Consider the following 17,025-nt stretch of genomic DNA (forward strand, 5'->3'; position numbering starts at 1 on the left):
TCACTCTAACAAGAAATTTCACTGTTACGGATTGCAGCAATTTTACACGGTAAACAAAGTGGAAGAGGTAAAGACACCTGTGGTTATGTCGAAACATTGCGCGCCGAGTCATAAACACGATTCTACGAAATCGGGAAACTTCACTACTCAAATAGTCGAAATTACATTACAATTCCGACTAACAAGGGCCGACGAACTGTCCAAGGCTAGCTTCTAGTGACGTCACTCTAACAATCAGCATGACAAGAGTGATCCAGAATTCTCCGGAATCGCAAGCCTGTACTAGGATATTTAAGGAGACGCGCTTGACGCTCTCTCTCTTACTAGTTCAACAAAGCACTCATCAAGATCAGATCGACTCCAGCTCAACGAAAGCCAAGCTCATTCGGCTATCCAACTCTGCACAAATCCACTCCAGCTCAACGGAAGCCAAGATCACGGCCTACCAACGCTACTACATGGATCGACCTCAACACACGTAAGCCACGCTATTACACACGTTCTTACGGATCACTAATACACGGTTTCCGCCAACTAAGTAAGCAGCAATACTAATAAGTGGTACACGGTACGAGGAATACTCCCACACGTCAAGCAGAACGTGACACGGATGTCATCTCTCCACTAGACCGCTACAGCTTGCATCTCGGCAGCGGCAACGGCATCATCACTGCCCCGCATCAGTGACGTTACACAGGAGCCCCCCACTCAAGCCGATATAGCTCTCATCGGCTGCGGCAAAGGCGGCACCATCACTGCCCCTTATCAGCTCGAATCTCCCACTACCACTGCGAGTTCATAACTACGAGTAGGAGAATCAAGCACCAAGCCATCAAGAATACACTTACAGAATTCTTGTCGCTCATATTAATTGAAGAAACTATCCTTTATTCATTGTATAATACATTCAAGTCTACATCAATAGACCATTGACGATTTATTATATATTATATTCAATAAAGGGAAAACACTACGTTCAAAGGCAGTGTTGAATTATTGCATTGTCCCTTCCCCTTGCCAGCAAGCCTCCACCCGCCATCTCAGGGAGGCTTTTAGTCTAATCCCAGACACTACGCCTAAATTTTAAGTGTCCTATAATATTCCGCATAGCAACGTCGATTGGAAATTCTTGAACTTTCCAAAGTTTTGTCTTTCTGGAATCCTCGAAGTTTCTAGAGCTTAATCTCTGACGTTATCAGACTTTCGGCCTAACAACACACCTATGCATTGTTGCCAGCTTAGTAAACTGCCGTGCGGATTTAAGAACTGCTCAGCACGCTTCTACGCTCACTGTAAATTTCTCGATCAATCAGTATCAGTTTTATTTATATATATACTCTACACAGTAACTAAACTCCACCATATACCAGTCAGTCAGTGTTACTCATTATACGTACATAATTCAACCTGACTCTGCAACAATAAACTAATAAGCCAACACAGTTTAGCCATTATATTTAATAACAGCTCAAGTGCAATAAATATTGGATTGCGAAGCTCCCGCGAAAGGCTGGAAGAGTATAAAAAGGCACCGGCTACAAGTGCATTTTTGGATCGCAAACCTCCTGCGCACGGCTAGTGTGCGAATGGTACCAGCCGCGAAGGGCATCTAATTGAAAGATAAGCACCTGCGGACGGCCTTGTAGGTACGAACGGCACCATCCATGAAGGACATTTAATGGAATACGTTATCACCACCTGGCATTATACGAAGAAGTACCAGAGATTTACAACCTCTTACTTTCAGTATAGATATTCACCACCAAGCCCACTACACGGTCAGAAAATCAAAAAAGATTTATAACCTTCTACCTCTGCATTTAGTGCATGCCAACGCCACGTGACAACTACCACCGAACGGCAAGATCTCATAGATTCTCAACATCATCTTAGAATCATATTTATGGTGTAGTCTGTAAAATAAAGGTCAATAAACAGCACAATAAACAAAAGTATTTATTCAATAATACGCTAACCCTTTCACTTTCCCGAAATTCTTCCACCGAACATCTGGAACTATTTAGTCTAATTCTAGACAGAATGAATATATCAAAAATTGGATCAATTGTTTATTAATTTTGTTATCCGATATAAAAGCATTAGTTTTTCTTAGATATTAACTTAATACAAACTTAATACAACTTAATACAATTTATTAATTATAATTAATAAAGTTTTATTAAGATAATCATCAATCTTGTAAGATTGTGCTTTCTCTTACAACTGATAAAATCCTGAAATTTATATCATTTTATAAATACTACACATTATTTTTTTTGAAGTTTTGTTCTTAATATTTTGTAGTTATATATATTTGCATACATTACAAATTAATTTTGTATATGCTTTAAATCTTTAAGCGCCATTAATTACATTTTTATTAATTTAAGAAAATATGAAATTTTTTAAGTACGATATGTAAAAGATAATAATTTCATACGCATTATTATTAATTTTTATAATGCATCAAAACCATACATGCTGTAATGATCTCAAATGCAAAAAAAAAGTATTAAATAATTTTAAAACAGGAAAAATGAGGAAATGAAATATATAAGTAAAAATTAATTTATAAATTTTAGTTTATAAGAGTATAAAGCAGAAAATTTATAATTTTGAACAAAATAAGGTAATATAAAACTTAATAATTGGCTAAATAAAATATGTTTTAATAGAAATAGAGGATCGTTTTGTATACTGGTATTTAAACAACCATAAGTACGATCTTATGCATGTGTATATGAAATGAATTATTGGCGATTGATTTTGCGTGGTCATTTGTATGCAGATTTACGAGCTCACTGCACCAATATAAATTGTTAGATTGAATGTTATTAATTGCCTATATTAATTTTACATTATATTTTACTGTATTTTTCAATTTATAATATGGATTTTTCATCTCTTTTACGAAATATTAGGTAGGTGGTTTGTTCGACAATTTGAGTGACTAGCCTAGAAATGCATTAAACCTGTATAGCTAATATTGTACTCTCATTATAGCATACTTTGATATAGTTAAATTTAGTAATTTTGTACAAGGATATTATTTTACGTAAAATTATTTCGGTACAATGAGACAAAAACAAGTGAAAACTATTTCTAATTGTAATTGTGAAATAATATTTAATAATGTAAATTGTAATATTAATAAGATAAATATAAAATTTTAGAAGGATAATTAAAATCTAAACGAAGAGTGATGACTAAAAGCGAATGGATAGACAGTCCTACAAAGTTTCAGAGCAAATTGACCATAGGTTATACTTTAATATACACCAATTTAATATTTTTCAATTATTTACAATGTAGTATATTTAACTTCTATGTATATGTACATAATATTCATATGTACGTAAATGATGTATTTAATAAATATAGCGAAAGTATTAGTTACTATCAGAGAATGCATTTTATATATTAATACAAACCTAAATAATTTGAAAAAATATTTATTCGGTAAGTTAAGAAAAAATAATTACCAATTCAAGTTATATATATTAAAAACTTAAAGAAAACTAATTATAACTTTTTACCAAAAAATTAATGATTAAGGAAAATCTATACAAACAAATTAACAAAAAATATTCTTATAGTAATTGTTAAAATATTCAATTGATTAAATAGCTTTATAAAAAGTATATTAAGACGAATCTTATTTTATCTAATGCATTTTAAATCTTACAAGAATTAGTTTATAACTATCATATAATTGGAATTATTGGATAGTGTTCGAAATTGAGAGAACATTTTGTAAGTGGATAAACGTCTTGCAAACCCAAAAGCATTAACTAGTCATTCGAATCCTGAAAATGGTTGCTAATAAAACTTGTGGAAAACTCAGATGTTTGGGTTTTTTTGAGACGGTCGCCCAACCCCCACCCAAACGTTAAGACCAACCGGCATGCATTCGCCCCTTCACCCTTTCATTCATAAAAACACGGTGCCATGGCCACCATCTTCCACCCAAGGACCTACCAGGAGCCAGGTTACAGAGCATACTTCAAGCTCAAGGCCAATTCAAAAACATAAAACAGTTTTTTTAGAGGAACTGCCGCTTGTGCCAGAGCACATCAAAGGGGCAAGAATCAGAATTCGCGTTTATCGTTCACGACTCATCTATTCAAGGTTACTATCGTGCCAAGGTGCGCGAGTCACAAGAGTTCGTCCTTATCACCCACGACTCAAGCGTACGAAGCAGTAGCAGATTTAAGAGAAGAAGTGGTAAGAGCTTTACAACCTCTTCTTTCTCAGGGCAACCTACCATCAAGGGCACCACGTTACGAGGAACCTCAACCTCGTTTCTCCATCGTCGTACACACTAACGCCACGTGCTAACTCCCGCAGAGCTGCAAGAGTTCATATATTGACTTCCATCAACAAGAATCATCCCTATAGTGGAAAATAAACGGAATAAGCAGCAATAAAAAACAGATGTGTTCAATATTGAATCAATGCACCAACTCTTCCACTTACCCACGCATTTTTCCTATATAAGATTTCGTGGTTCTTTAATTCTAAACAATTTTGGTCCTTCGACCCGGATTGCCACACCTTGGTGAAGCAAGCCGGATCATCAGATACATTTTGTGCAGATAGAATTAATTTTATATTATTTTAAAATCTAAAAAATCACTAAGTAATGTCTGTAATTTTTTGTAGCATGTTCAAATTTTTATTCTAAATATATTTAATAAAATTACAGGACAAAATATAATATAATACAGTAAGGATCAATAGAAAAAACACTATATTAACTAATATTATCAGATATTTAAGTATAATTAGTTTTCAATTAAAGTAAATACATAAAGTAAAAAATTTTAAGTTTTAGAGATTACTAAGGTTTAATATCAATAATAGGTTGAAAAATTAATTTTTTATTGATTACATACCGTAAATAAATAATAAATAATCACATATTTGTTGCCAAATTAAATATCTAAATATGAATAAATTATACCAGAAATGGAGAAGTTAATTAAAAATATGATAGAATACATAATATCTTTAAGAATAGTATATAATAATAAATATAAACTATTTGATAATTTGTAATTATAACATATTTTGTTTAACATGTCGCTTGTATATATCAAAATGAAATTGATCGCATACTTCAATTCTTCATCGTTTAAGAAATAAATTCTCAAAAATCTGTCAAGGAAATTTTTTGGGTAATAATTATTATCAAAAATGAATAAAATGAAATTTTAATATTAAAGAGAAATAACTGAAATAAAATATAGTAGAATGCGTCATTATTAGTAAACTATGTTGGATCATGAAATTATTGATCAAAGTACCAAAATTAACATATTATAATTTATATATTAATAATACATGTTTTAATTTTAAATGTAGAATGTAAAATAATATAATAAAAGAAACAAAAAAATTAAGCCTTTAAAGTTACATTAAGACTTATTTTGAATAAAAAAAAGATGTTTTAATATATATATATATATACAGAGTAGTTGAATATATATAACAGTATACAATAGATGATATACATGCCGATAATTATACTACTTCAAATATAAGTTGTTACACCTGTGTAATAGTTATAAATATCAGATATTTAAAATAAGATCTGGTATGCATAAGATACGATTAGGTTATTTGGGAGAGTTAAAATGTTAGATTAAAATAAATTTCAAATATTTTACGATTCATATGCGATTTATTTTAGTTAATACGATTCCTATTTGGTAATCTTTTCAGAAGGGATATTTGTATGTAGAAAAATATATAAGAAAAATATACTAGAGAGAAGTTAGTCAAATGGTGGCCGCTACTTTATGTAATTAGCTCTTTATATTTTTCTACTTCTATGATAAAACAGCCTTAAAAGAATTTTACAAAGTATGAACGTAGTAAAATCGATGATCAAATTAAACAAGGATTTCATTTTGAATGTTCACTGTTGTAAATATCTTCAATACCGTTTTCTATATTTATACATGTGCCACTTTGTACAAGAGGTTATAAATTAATGATAAAACAACGATGTTATGATAGCTGTTTAAACTGGAATAAAACTATTGTCATAAACTCGCTATTATTCTATATAATAAAAAATATTGTCGACATAGTAACAATTAGCATTATACGCGCTAGAAATGATTATCAAGCGACCAATTCTGTTTTCAACATTCTGACTATTATTATTCAATGTATATTTTAATCTATTTGTATCCTTTCCGAGGGTTTTGTAGTGAAATTTTCCTTCATTTATAAATAAATTATTAGGTTGTTCCGATGTCCGCAATTACATCACAAGTGTGAATGTATTATGTAAAATAAACCCTAAATTAGCTAATTGCGACACTAAGTGCGCGAGGCATTTAAATACTTTTTAGTTTTAGTATTATCGAAATATTCGATTATAATGAATAAATCATCATTTACATAATCAATGAAACATTCTTTTTATATACACAGTACAATTAGGAATAATAAATTTACTTAGTTAAATATAGAAGATAAATATAAACATAAATGTAAGAACATATTTTTTAACTTATTGATTGGAAGAAATAAAATAAAATATTGTCATGTAAGAATAAGTTATAATATATAAATATATAAATATATATATATAATAATAATAAGTATATAATTCTGTGTACGTATATTATCGTTCACTAGTGATACGAGCTGTAAAACAAATATTTTAATATATTTTTAAAAATACCATACATATCTTATCAAATTGATTAAAATACAATTAAAATGCAAAAATTGATAAAAAGTGAATACATACATGATATACAATAATAAAATATATAATAATTATAAAACACCAATTATGTATACGTTATCTCGCTTTTTATATGTAGTAGTAAAAAACGCAAGATATTGAATAATTAAAAGATTGTTTAAAATTATGAGTAACATAGATAATGAAAATTGAACAAAAATTTATATATATATATAATTCATTTATATTACAATCATATTTTTATTTTTTAATTAAGGAAATGAATAATATTAATTAATAGTTGGTCAATATGTACAGGAATAATAACAAATATTTAATTTAGAATATAAACATTTTTTACTGATTATGTTGTTTGTTTCTTGCATTAAGATGTAAATTATCTTATATTTTTCGTACAAAATTTTTTATTTGCTTGTATAAATGCAGAGAATTGCATTATTGAATTTCATTTAGACTAAATATTTTATATTTGTGATTCAGAATAGCATTAATTATTAATATTCTATTAATAAAATATTAACAAATGGGAATAAAATAATTTTTAAACAACTAATTCTGTATACTAAGAAATTTAAGAAATAAATTAATTTTATTATAATGCTATTCTCATCTTATTCAATAATTAATAACAATGTTAATAAGATTTATATTTTAGGTTTTCATAACTATAACATAAAACTACTTTACGTTAAAATTTATATTATTTAATGTACTTTTAATAATCTTAAAAAAAATTTACTTTTCTTTGGTATATAATTCTACAAAATAAATTGAATAAAGGATTAAAAAATTATGTTAAATTTGATCCATATAAAAATAAACACAAAATTCTTAATATTACATTTATATAAAATTTTAAAATATATTTACAACAAATTTTTCGGCAAAAATTTTTAAAAAATTACAATATTTTAAATAATAAATTTAAAAATATTGTTTATCTTCATCTACTAACTTACTTAATTCCTCAGCAGAATAGCCAAGTAATTGTTTTAAATCACAAACAAATTTATACACAAATCGTTTACCTTGAACTTTAGAAATCATGTCACCATCATAGTAGTACCGCAAAGCTCTACTAAGTTTTTCATAATTCATTGAAGGCTTATTTTTACGTGCACCCCATAATTGGGCTACAGTTTCTGGTTGATTGAGCTTAAACTCACCTTCGGTTCCTATCCACTGAATTGCACCTTTATGTTCTCGATCAGTTAAAAGTTCTAATAAAAACTGCCATAATTGTATTTGTCCATTATTAACTGTTCTACTGGAAGTAGCTAGCGACAAAGGTGTAGAATCAAGATTAGTTAAGGGCACATTAATTATACGTGTCTGTTGATTAACAATTGGTCGAACTTTAAGAGATTTTTGGTTTTTTGATTTTACAGTTTTTTTTGAAATACAATCATTCGTTTGAGGTATAAAATCTTTTTGCACTACAGCTTTAAAAGAAAAAATTATTTACTCATATAGTATGTTCCTATAAAAAGATTCAATTTTTTAACAAAATAATAATGCATCTTACCAACAAATTTACATTTTCTTAATAATTCTAAATGTGTCCAAAATATATCTCCAGGATCAAGAGGTACTTTTGTTTGAAACTCTTCAAGTGTTAAATTACAAAGTTGGTTTCCTGTTATATTCCAATCAACTAATTTAAGTGAAACAAGATTAAATTGTCTAACTGCCCACTGAAGCCAATGCTTTACGTGTGTTTGTGTCCAATCTTTTGGATCTGTAGGGATTTTCAAACGTTCCTAGAAACAAATATAGAATACTATTGTTAATACATAATAATTTATTTTTCAAAATTGATATAATTTTTTCACTGTTTTTAATATTTGATTTTGATATATTTATTCACAATAAAGTAAAAAATATTTTAAGTAGAAAATAAAATTATAATATGAAATCATTTTTATAAGAATAATAGTTAATCAATCTTAAATTTGATTACCTGATCTTTTTTGTATTGAGCATCAACCATCCATCTAATAATATTTTTATTTTCTTCAGAACGTGTCGGTGCTTTTACAAATATAAAATTATATAAAAATATTACAACTTAAGTAATTTATATAATTATTAAGTAACACTTACAATTTTCTTCTATATCAACATAATCTTCTGCAGGTTTAAGAACATCTATAATGTTTATACGTTGCTGTTGTTGCTTTATTTGTATATTAACTTGTACTAATCCTTCTCCTTGTACACATTGATCAACTAAATTTTTGTGACTTTCCAACTATTATAAAAAATGAATAATATGTAACATATAATTCTTAGAAAAATTTAAATATTCATGTTTTACCATTTGCATATCTTGTAACCAAAAAGAATAATCTGATAATTCAACACCTAATCGCTGTTCTAAAAGATTTCTAAGTGTTGATAAAGGTTCTCTAATATCCATATGCTGCATGAGTATACCTTCATTATAATCATCTCCGTTTATTGCACTTTCTAATGTAAAACTTGGTTCAACTTCTAAGTCTGAGCTTTCTTGTTGCAATTGTGCCATAATATCTTCATCGTGTGATAAAATACCATCTGGTTCCATTTTTATCCTTTTCATCAAAGAAAAATCTGAGTCATCATCAGTATTAAAACTAAAATAAGATGCTATGTATGAGTGAACATAAAACTGATAATTATTTTTGAGAAAATTTCAATTATGTACTTTTAATTTTAATATACAATCATTATATTTATACTATTGAAATTATTCTAATAAAAGTTTTCTATAATTTATTGAATTATATTAATAATATAAAAGTAATATAAAAGTAAATAATACAAAAGTACGACTTTATTAATAGGTTAAAAATATTATTCAAGAATCATATAAATAATTACTTTTTATTAGAATCTTTAAATTGACGAACGTGTTCCATTCTTCAAATTTATTAAAAGAATTTCCATTCAAATTAATGTAATTCGCTATAAATATTTCAAATTAAAAAAATTTAGTATATATACGGATCGTGTTAAAATTCTTACAGATATAACATATTTTATAGACATTTTTTTAAACTAAATAATTTGAATGCATCTCATATGAACATTGAAGTTTATGAAGCGTAGTGACATTTTAAGCCATGCGCAAGCACAATTTAAGTTTATTGGCTCTTTTGAATTTGCCAATTTTAAATGTGGAAATCCATGGCATGTTAAAGTAGGATCCTATTAAAGTAGTCAATTTCTCAAAGTACAAATTATAAAATATTTTTTAATTTATAAGCAACAAAGATATTTAAATAATTTATTTATTGTTGATAATCATAAAAACAATTACTTATTTTAAAGCAAAAATAAAATCTGAATGAACAAATTATTTTTAAAAATTTTATATTGTTTATAATATAAATTAAAAAACTTGATTATTTAAAAATTATTATAATATTTTATATAAAAATATATTCTTATTATAAGTATATATTTTTTTTATTATATTAGTGTCTCTACACTCAAAATATATCTGCACATGTGCCCATAAATAAAACAAATCATGTATTAAAAAATTCAAAGGAAATATATTAAAAAATTTTTTAATTAAATTTTTTAATATACGAAACATTATTTTTTGTTTCATACATGGTATTTAAAAAATTTAAATACTTAATTTTTAAAAAAAATCAATTTTTGTTTACGTATTAAGATACGATGATAGGTTACTAAAATTAGAAGAAAGCCCTAACTGATTTTTAAAACCATTTATAGTTTTTCCTATTTAGTTTTGACCACTGTATAGTAATTTATTTATTATTTATGTATTTATTCTTTGCATACATATTTTCTGTGTTTAACATTAATTGGAAACAGTAATTGGAAACAGTAACTAGTTTTTGTATTATATTTAAATATTTTTATAGATTAAATTATTTTTATAGTTTAAATTTCAATATTAATATCAATATTTTATACCATTTTTATAGATAAATTAGATTACATTAGAATCAATATTTTAATTTAATTATCAAATTTAGTTCATTAGATATTAAAATCTATTTTCGATATTTACATCTAAAATAATAAAGCAAAATATTTATTAAAATAATTGGCAACTAATTATACTCCTGCGTATCAAATCAAGGATAGCAAAATGAATGAAGATAAAGTAAAAGGATTGAATAAAAGTACACAACATTGTTCATTACAATTGAATAGGTGTGGAAATAAATGAAAAGAATATAAGATAATGGTGAAACCAAATTATTGATGATTATTTTTTCTGCAGATCTATATTCAACTGGCTTTTCTATTCGGATTAGTGACAAGTCTACACTTTAAGATTATGAGAAGGTACTACAAAAGTTGCACTTCGTTAACAAGATCAATTATTACTGATCATTGGTATATATTAAAGAAAATATTATTTTAATTCAGTATTGAATTAAGTAAGTAAAATATATGAAAAAAATATAAATAACTAGTATAAATTACTGTGCATTAATGTAGTTAGCTTTTCCTCATTTGTCATATGGTTAAAAAACATTATAACGTGGAATACGATTTTTCAATAAATCTATGCAATTATTTTATTGGTTTGATTGACCGAGAAAGTTTTCAAAATTTATTGAATTTTTTATAATTTTCTTACCATTTATAATTATGTTATGTTATGTATATATTATGTTACCAATATAATTATGTTTTATAATTAAGTACCATCTACAAGATTACCTTGAACTCGCAACATTAAATGATATGTCAGTATTGCATTGCAGCTAAAAGTATAATCAAGATATTGTATTAATAGATAGCTATTAATACTGAAATGATCTTATCATACTTTGTTCAAATGTCGACATTAACTGAACCAACATTTTCTTGAAAGTGTGAACTAAATCTATTACAAATAATCCTCAATTGGACGCTTTATTACAATTTTCATATTAAATTCACATTAAATTAATGTTTGCAAACTCATTTTATAAATAATAAATTTTAAATTACAATGCTGAATAAAAAGAAGTCAAGGTAGAAATTTGATAAAGTAAAAGGAAAACTTGACTTAAAATAAACGTAAAATAAAAATAAAAAATAATAACAGCGTAATTATTTTATTAAAAATATATATTTTAACATATAAATAAATAGTATCAACGTTGGTTTTAGTAAGTTAATAAATTATTTTTGAATTAATTAGATTTTTTAATAATATACAACTGTAATACATCGTTATAACAAACAATATTATACATTACTTATATTTTTCTTCATAATGAATTTCAATATAAAATTTTGCTATAAAACAATTTTTTAATATATACTTAGTTACATATTGCATTTTATATCAAGCGATCTACACTTACAATTATGTTTGAGATTAATATTATGTAATACGTTATTGAAATTTACGTAATATTTAGAATTATCAAATGATTATTATATTTTAAGTTAAAATACCAATAGTAAAGTTATTAATAGTATTACATATGTATTGCATGTACAAAGGATTTAATCTTACAAAATTACAGACTAGAAATTTGTAAAATTTTGCAGTATATATTGCAGACAATTCATTTTTATATAAAATATTTATACAGCAATCATTTGATATTAGGCACCTTGAATTTTACGATTTTATTAATGGCCAGGTTATAATTTTCATTTCATACAAAATTTGTATTTTAATGCTTTATTGAAATAATTTGTAAAAAACACAGAAATATAACTATTAAAACGTTTATAATATGTAATAACAAAATTTTACTATTTTAGTAATGATTAAAATAATTTTAATAAAACTATACTGATAATGTTCCAACAAAATCCGTTATATATAATTTATGTATAAAATGCAAACATATATATGCATATGTAACTCCTAGAGATTATTGTCAATTACTTGTTTTGGTGTTTATATTGTTCCATTCTATGAATATATTAAATTTCTACATTTATAAAATAAAATTTTAATTTATATATAACAATCAATTTTACTGTAATTCTATATACTAAATAATAATTATATCCATATTAATGGATAAATTATAGTTATATAATTGGTTCAATTATTTGAATAAATACTAAAGTTTTGTTTGGAATTGTCAATTTTAATTATTTAATAGCTTAGCAAATATTTAATATTAGTTTATTTCATTATCATAATGATTAATGATATTAATAATTTTTAAATATAATTATTAGATTGTATTTTTTTCGATACGTTATACTTAAATTTTATGTAGTTTGAATTATCAATATTTTTTATATAGTTTCATTGATAAATCATTTAAAAATAAAATTCTTCTAAAATTAGGACATAAATTACTAGGACATAAATATTATTTAAGACATATTTCAAATTTATAAATAATAATAAAAAAATGTTAACTTGTAAATATTAATAACATATATTTTTAGTGGCAAAATAGACTATTATACTGTACATTACTTTAACATTAAAAATACAAATAGATGCTTTGATTCATGCTCAACCTTTTTCTATTATTTAATGTGTAGGTCATTTTGTATTAGAATTTCAATAAAAATAAATAAAAGGTTTCTTTACAAATATTTTTCAACATATTTTTTTAATTCGGTTATACATTTTTTAATACAAATATATATTTGGTTTTAGTATTTACGCTCAAAATTAAAATTCAATTGTATACATTTTTTAATACTCAATGCTTATAAAGTATAAATATAAAATATAAATAATAATATCCTACCTTCATTATTGAATAAAATATTAATATCTTTCAAAGTATTTTTTTCGAGTAAGCATAAGATTTTTTTTTAAATAATTTTTGGAATAAAAATTTTGTTAAATGTAATCTTTCTATTCAGATATTATTAGTAATTGTATCATATGTTTCTAAACTTATTTCTATTATTATTGAATATCATAAAATTAATATCGTTAATAATTATCAACCATTTGAATAATTACGTTAATTAAATATGATGCAATTAATGAAATAAGGTTAATATGGTAAATTTTGTGAATATGTTAAATATCTATAAATATTGAACGAATTAAAAAATATAATATACGAAGAAATTTAAAAAGAAATGTTGAATGCAACTTCTTTATCAACGATAATTGTTGTCGGTTTCTCATGAAGCTGTCATGTTATCGCTACCAGACACAAAAAATTACGAAGTCTTGATAATATCATGCCATTTTAATAAAAAATGATCATTTCTGACAAGTATCATAAAAAATATACATGTCAAATAGATAAGTTATTTATATAATTTTTATAAAGAAAATATGTTTCTTACACACATTTCTGACGATAAAAAAATGATAATCTATAACAAATTAGATATTATTCTATATATTGTTTTAATTTATATTTTGCATACAATATATATTATTGATCCAATAGAATTTTCAAATGTATAAGAATACTGTCAATAAATTTCATAATAATAATAAGTATAATAATTGTAAATTCTAGGTGGAATATGTATTATGATAAAAATTTATTTATTATTTTAATAATTAACCGAGTTAAAAGTAAATTATATATTACAACTAATTATTAGGGTTTGAAAAAATTATAGTTTTTATATTTAATTTCGTATTATGCTTAATTTGTCGTTATTAAAGTGTACTTTATACTTTTAAACTTTTGTTTTATGATATATAGAATATACATACTATACAATATGAATAAATATTCATGCTTATTAAATAATTTATATTGTTAATTAAGTTATATTTAAAATGTATTATAATTTAATTTTAATATATCAGTAAATATATTTAAAAAAATACATTTTCTAATTATACAAGTATTTCAAATATAATGCAAATATTATTTAAAAATTAAAATAATTAGAACTAAAATTACTTTATTTAATAGAGTAGAAGCAATAATTGAAATTATAATTACTTTACTTAATTTATTAAATTCATATAGTACATACATAGTTACATCTATCATAAGAAGCCTGAGAACAAATATTGTATATAAATGTCAAATCTAAAGAATAAAAACTTTGCATTTCATAAAAAATAGTGATTTTTATATTGTTGCATAATATTCTATAGAACTTTATGATGTTAACCAAATTATTATGTAGGTTAAGTAAGTTATATAACTAATTTATGATAATCTATATCTAGTAATGAAAATAATTTTAAATTTAATTTCATAATTATAGAATGTATATATTGTAAAGCTTAACTAAGTTCTCATGTAAATTTATTTTTATAAAGTTGATTTATCTTTTTTTAAATCAAACGATTATGTATTCAAATAAATCATAATTCTTAAAAAAGTTTCACAAAAGTTATCTCTATATTATACATTATTTATTTAAAATTCATAATAAAAAAAATTAGTAAAACTATTGTATTATTATTATAATATTAAAATTTATCTGACCAAGTATAATTGTATGTTTCTTATTTCATTATTAATTTTCATATTAATTTCTTTACTTTAAAGTGTCATATTTATCTTATTTTATATAAGGCAGTTTTTTAGAATAAATAAATACAGTATTTTAAAACATTATTTTATAATTTTGTTATAAGTGTAAGCTTTATCGGTTGACTGTTTTCCTGTTTACAATTTATTCGAAGCAATATAATTATATATTCCGAGCCTGTATTCCCATAAATTCATTAACGTTAATATATATTGATTGGGGTTGTGGCGCTATTCTCTCAATTATATTTGTATGGTTTATTATGTGGTATGGTTATTAATCATAGCTTTACATTACCTGGATTACTTATTGTAGAATTAACTACGCATTGATAATTATTTCAATTGCAGAATTAATTTATAGTTGCAGCTTATTTTTGCGAGTTTAAGATCTATGATAATTTATAATAGTTTATAGATCAATTAACAATAAAAACACATAGCGTAGCCTTTTTCCGTCGTAGATCAGAAAATTCATTTTATTTTTAACCTAGATTTTTTACTATAAAGCTGCATATACTCTATACTTCATAAAGGCAGGCAAGATATATTCGCTTTGATAATAAAGGGGATAAAAAGTTTTGTCGAAAGAAACATCTCTTGCTTTTTAAATTTTATTTACGTAAGTTTACAAAAATTGAATTTCTGTTTATCCAACATAGTCGGTTTTCGTTGATTCAGCATTCCTCTAGGGTAATATTTTTTGCTGATAATATTTACTGCAATAAAAATAAAACTATATCAATTATCATTAAAAATGTCTATTGTTATATTTAGAGTCACTAAAATTAAATTATTTATATATTTCAATATATAAGTCTCTAAATCTTACCAAATATTTGTATCATTTTGCATTTAAATGTTCACTAACTGTATGCTAGAAATTCATAATAATATTTTAATACTTTTACTGATAATTTAAAAATGTAAATAATGGTTTTTGTGAGAACTAAGAATACATTGTTTGAAAATAAGATTAAAAGAAATTTAATATATAATTGAGCGAAAACAACTTTTACAAACGATAAAATCTATGTATAGTTATTATAAATACAGAATTAGGCTTATATACGTAAAAGTGTAAAAATTGTGGATTATCAAATACTGCCAAAACAAAAGTTATTTAATAACTCTAAATACAAAAAGTAAAAAAATTTTATATTTTCCTTTATATACATTGATATTCTTTTTTAGAAGAGTTACATTAAATATAACAGTATGTATTTTACTGATTTAAATTCCGTTTAAATTTTTGTTTCATCTTTCATTGTTCAGTATATAATTTTATACATTATTAATTATTGTATTTTTCTAGATACTGTATATTTTATTTTAATCGAAAGTATTTAAAATAGTCTGTAATAATACTTATTTATTAATTTTGTACAATCATTTTTTAATAGTGATACTAGATGTTTATCCAAACGATGTTCTAGTAGTCCAGAATGAAATAATTTTCATGATTAAAATATTAAAAATAAATATATTTTAAAAACAAATAATGTAAAGTAATGTAACGATCACAAATTAATTTATAAATTAATTGGAATAAATTCAAAAATATGTGCTTATGAATAAGTAAAACAATATATAATACAAAATAAATTATGTCAAACGGATCTTAGGTCATACGTATACTGTTCCAGTAATATTGCTATATAAACTATATATTTATTAATGACATTAATTGTACTTAACTAATTTTAAGTGAAAATATATTTCAGAAATAAACAACTCAAAATTTAATCAATAAAATTAAAATAATTTAAATCAATAATATATATATATATAATAAAAAATTTATATAATAATAAGAGTTTTGGCATTTGAAATCTGGTTGTATAAATTACATAATGACAATCTATCGAAGGTAAACGGTCATTTTATGTTATTACTAAATTT

The 17,025-nt window shown here is 24.3% G+C and overlaps 1 protein-coding gene across 1 annotated transcript; it reads right to left on the reverse strand.

Moving 5' to 3' along the window:
* Nucleotides 1-7,610: 7,610 nt before the first annotated feature.
* Nucleotides 7,611-9,701, reverse strand: Ets97D (DNA-binding protein Ets97D). The gene is made up of 6 exons (XM_011497686.1): nt 9,587-9,701; nt 9,042-9,339; nt 8,822-8,975; nt 8,685-8,755; nt 8,250-8,484; nt 7,611-8,166 (listed from the first exon to the last, which is right to left on the reverse strand). Exons 1-6 carry the CDS (start codon nt 9,622-9,624, stop codon nt 7,649-7,651), a joined length of 1,314 nt encoding a protein of 437 aa, XP_011495988.1. The 5' UTR covers nt 9,625-9,701; the 3' UTR covers nt 7,611-7,648.
* Nucleotides 9,702-17,025: the final 7,324 nt, after the last annotated feature.

Source organism: Ceratosolen solmsi, unplaced genomic scaffold (genome assembly GCF_000503995.2).
Source record: "Ceratosolen solmsi marchali unplaced genomic scaffold, CerSol_1.0 scaffold47, whole genome shotgun sequence".
Lineage (NCBI taxonomy): Eukaryota > Metazoa > Arthropoda > Insecta > Hymenoptera > Agaonidae > Ceratosolen > Ceratosolen solmsi.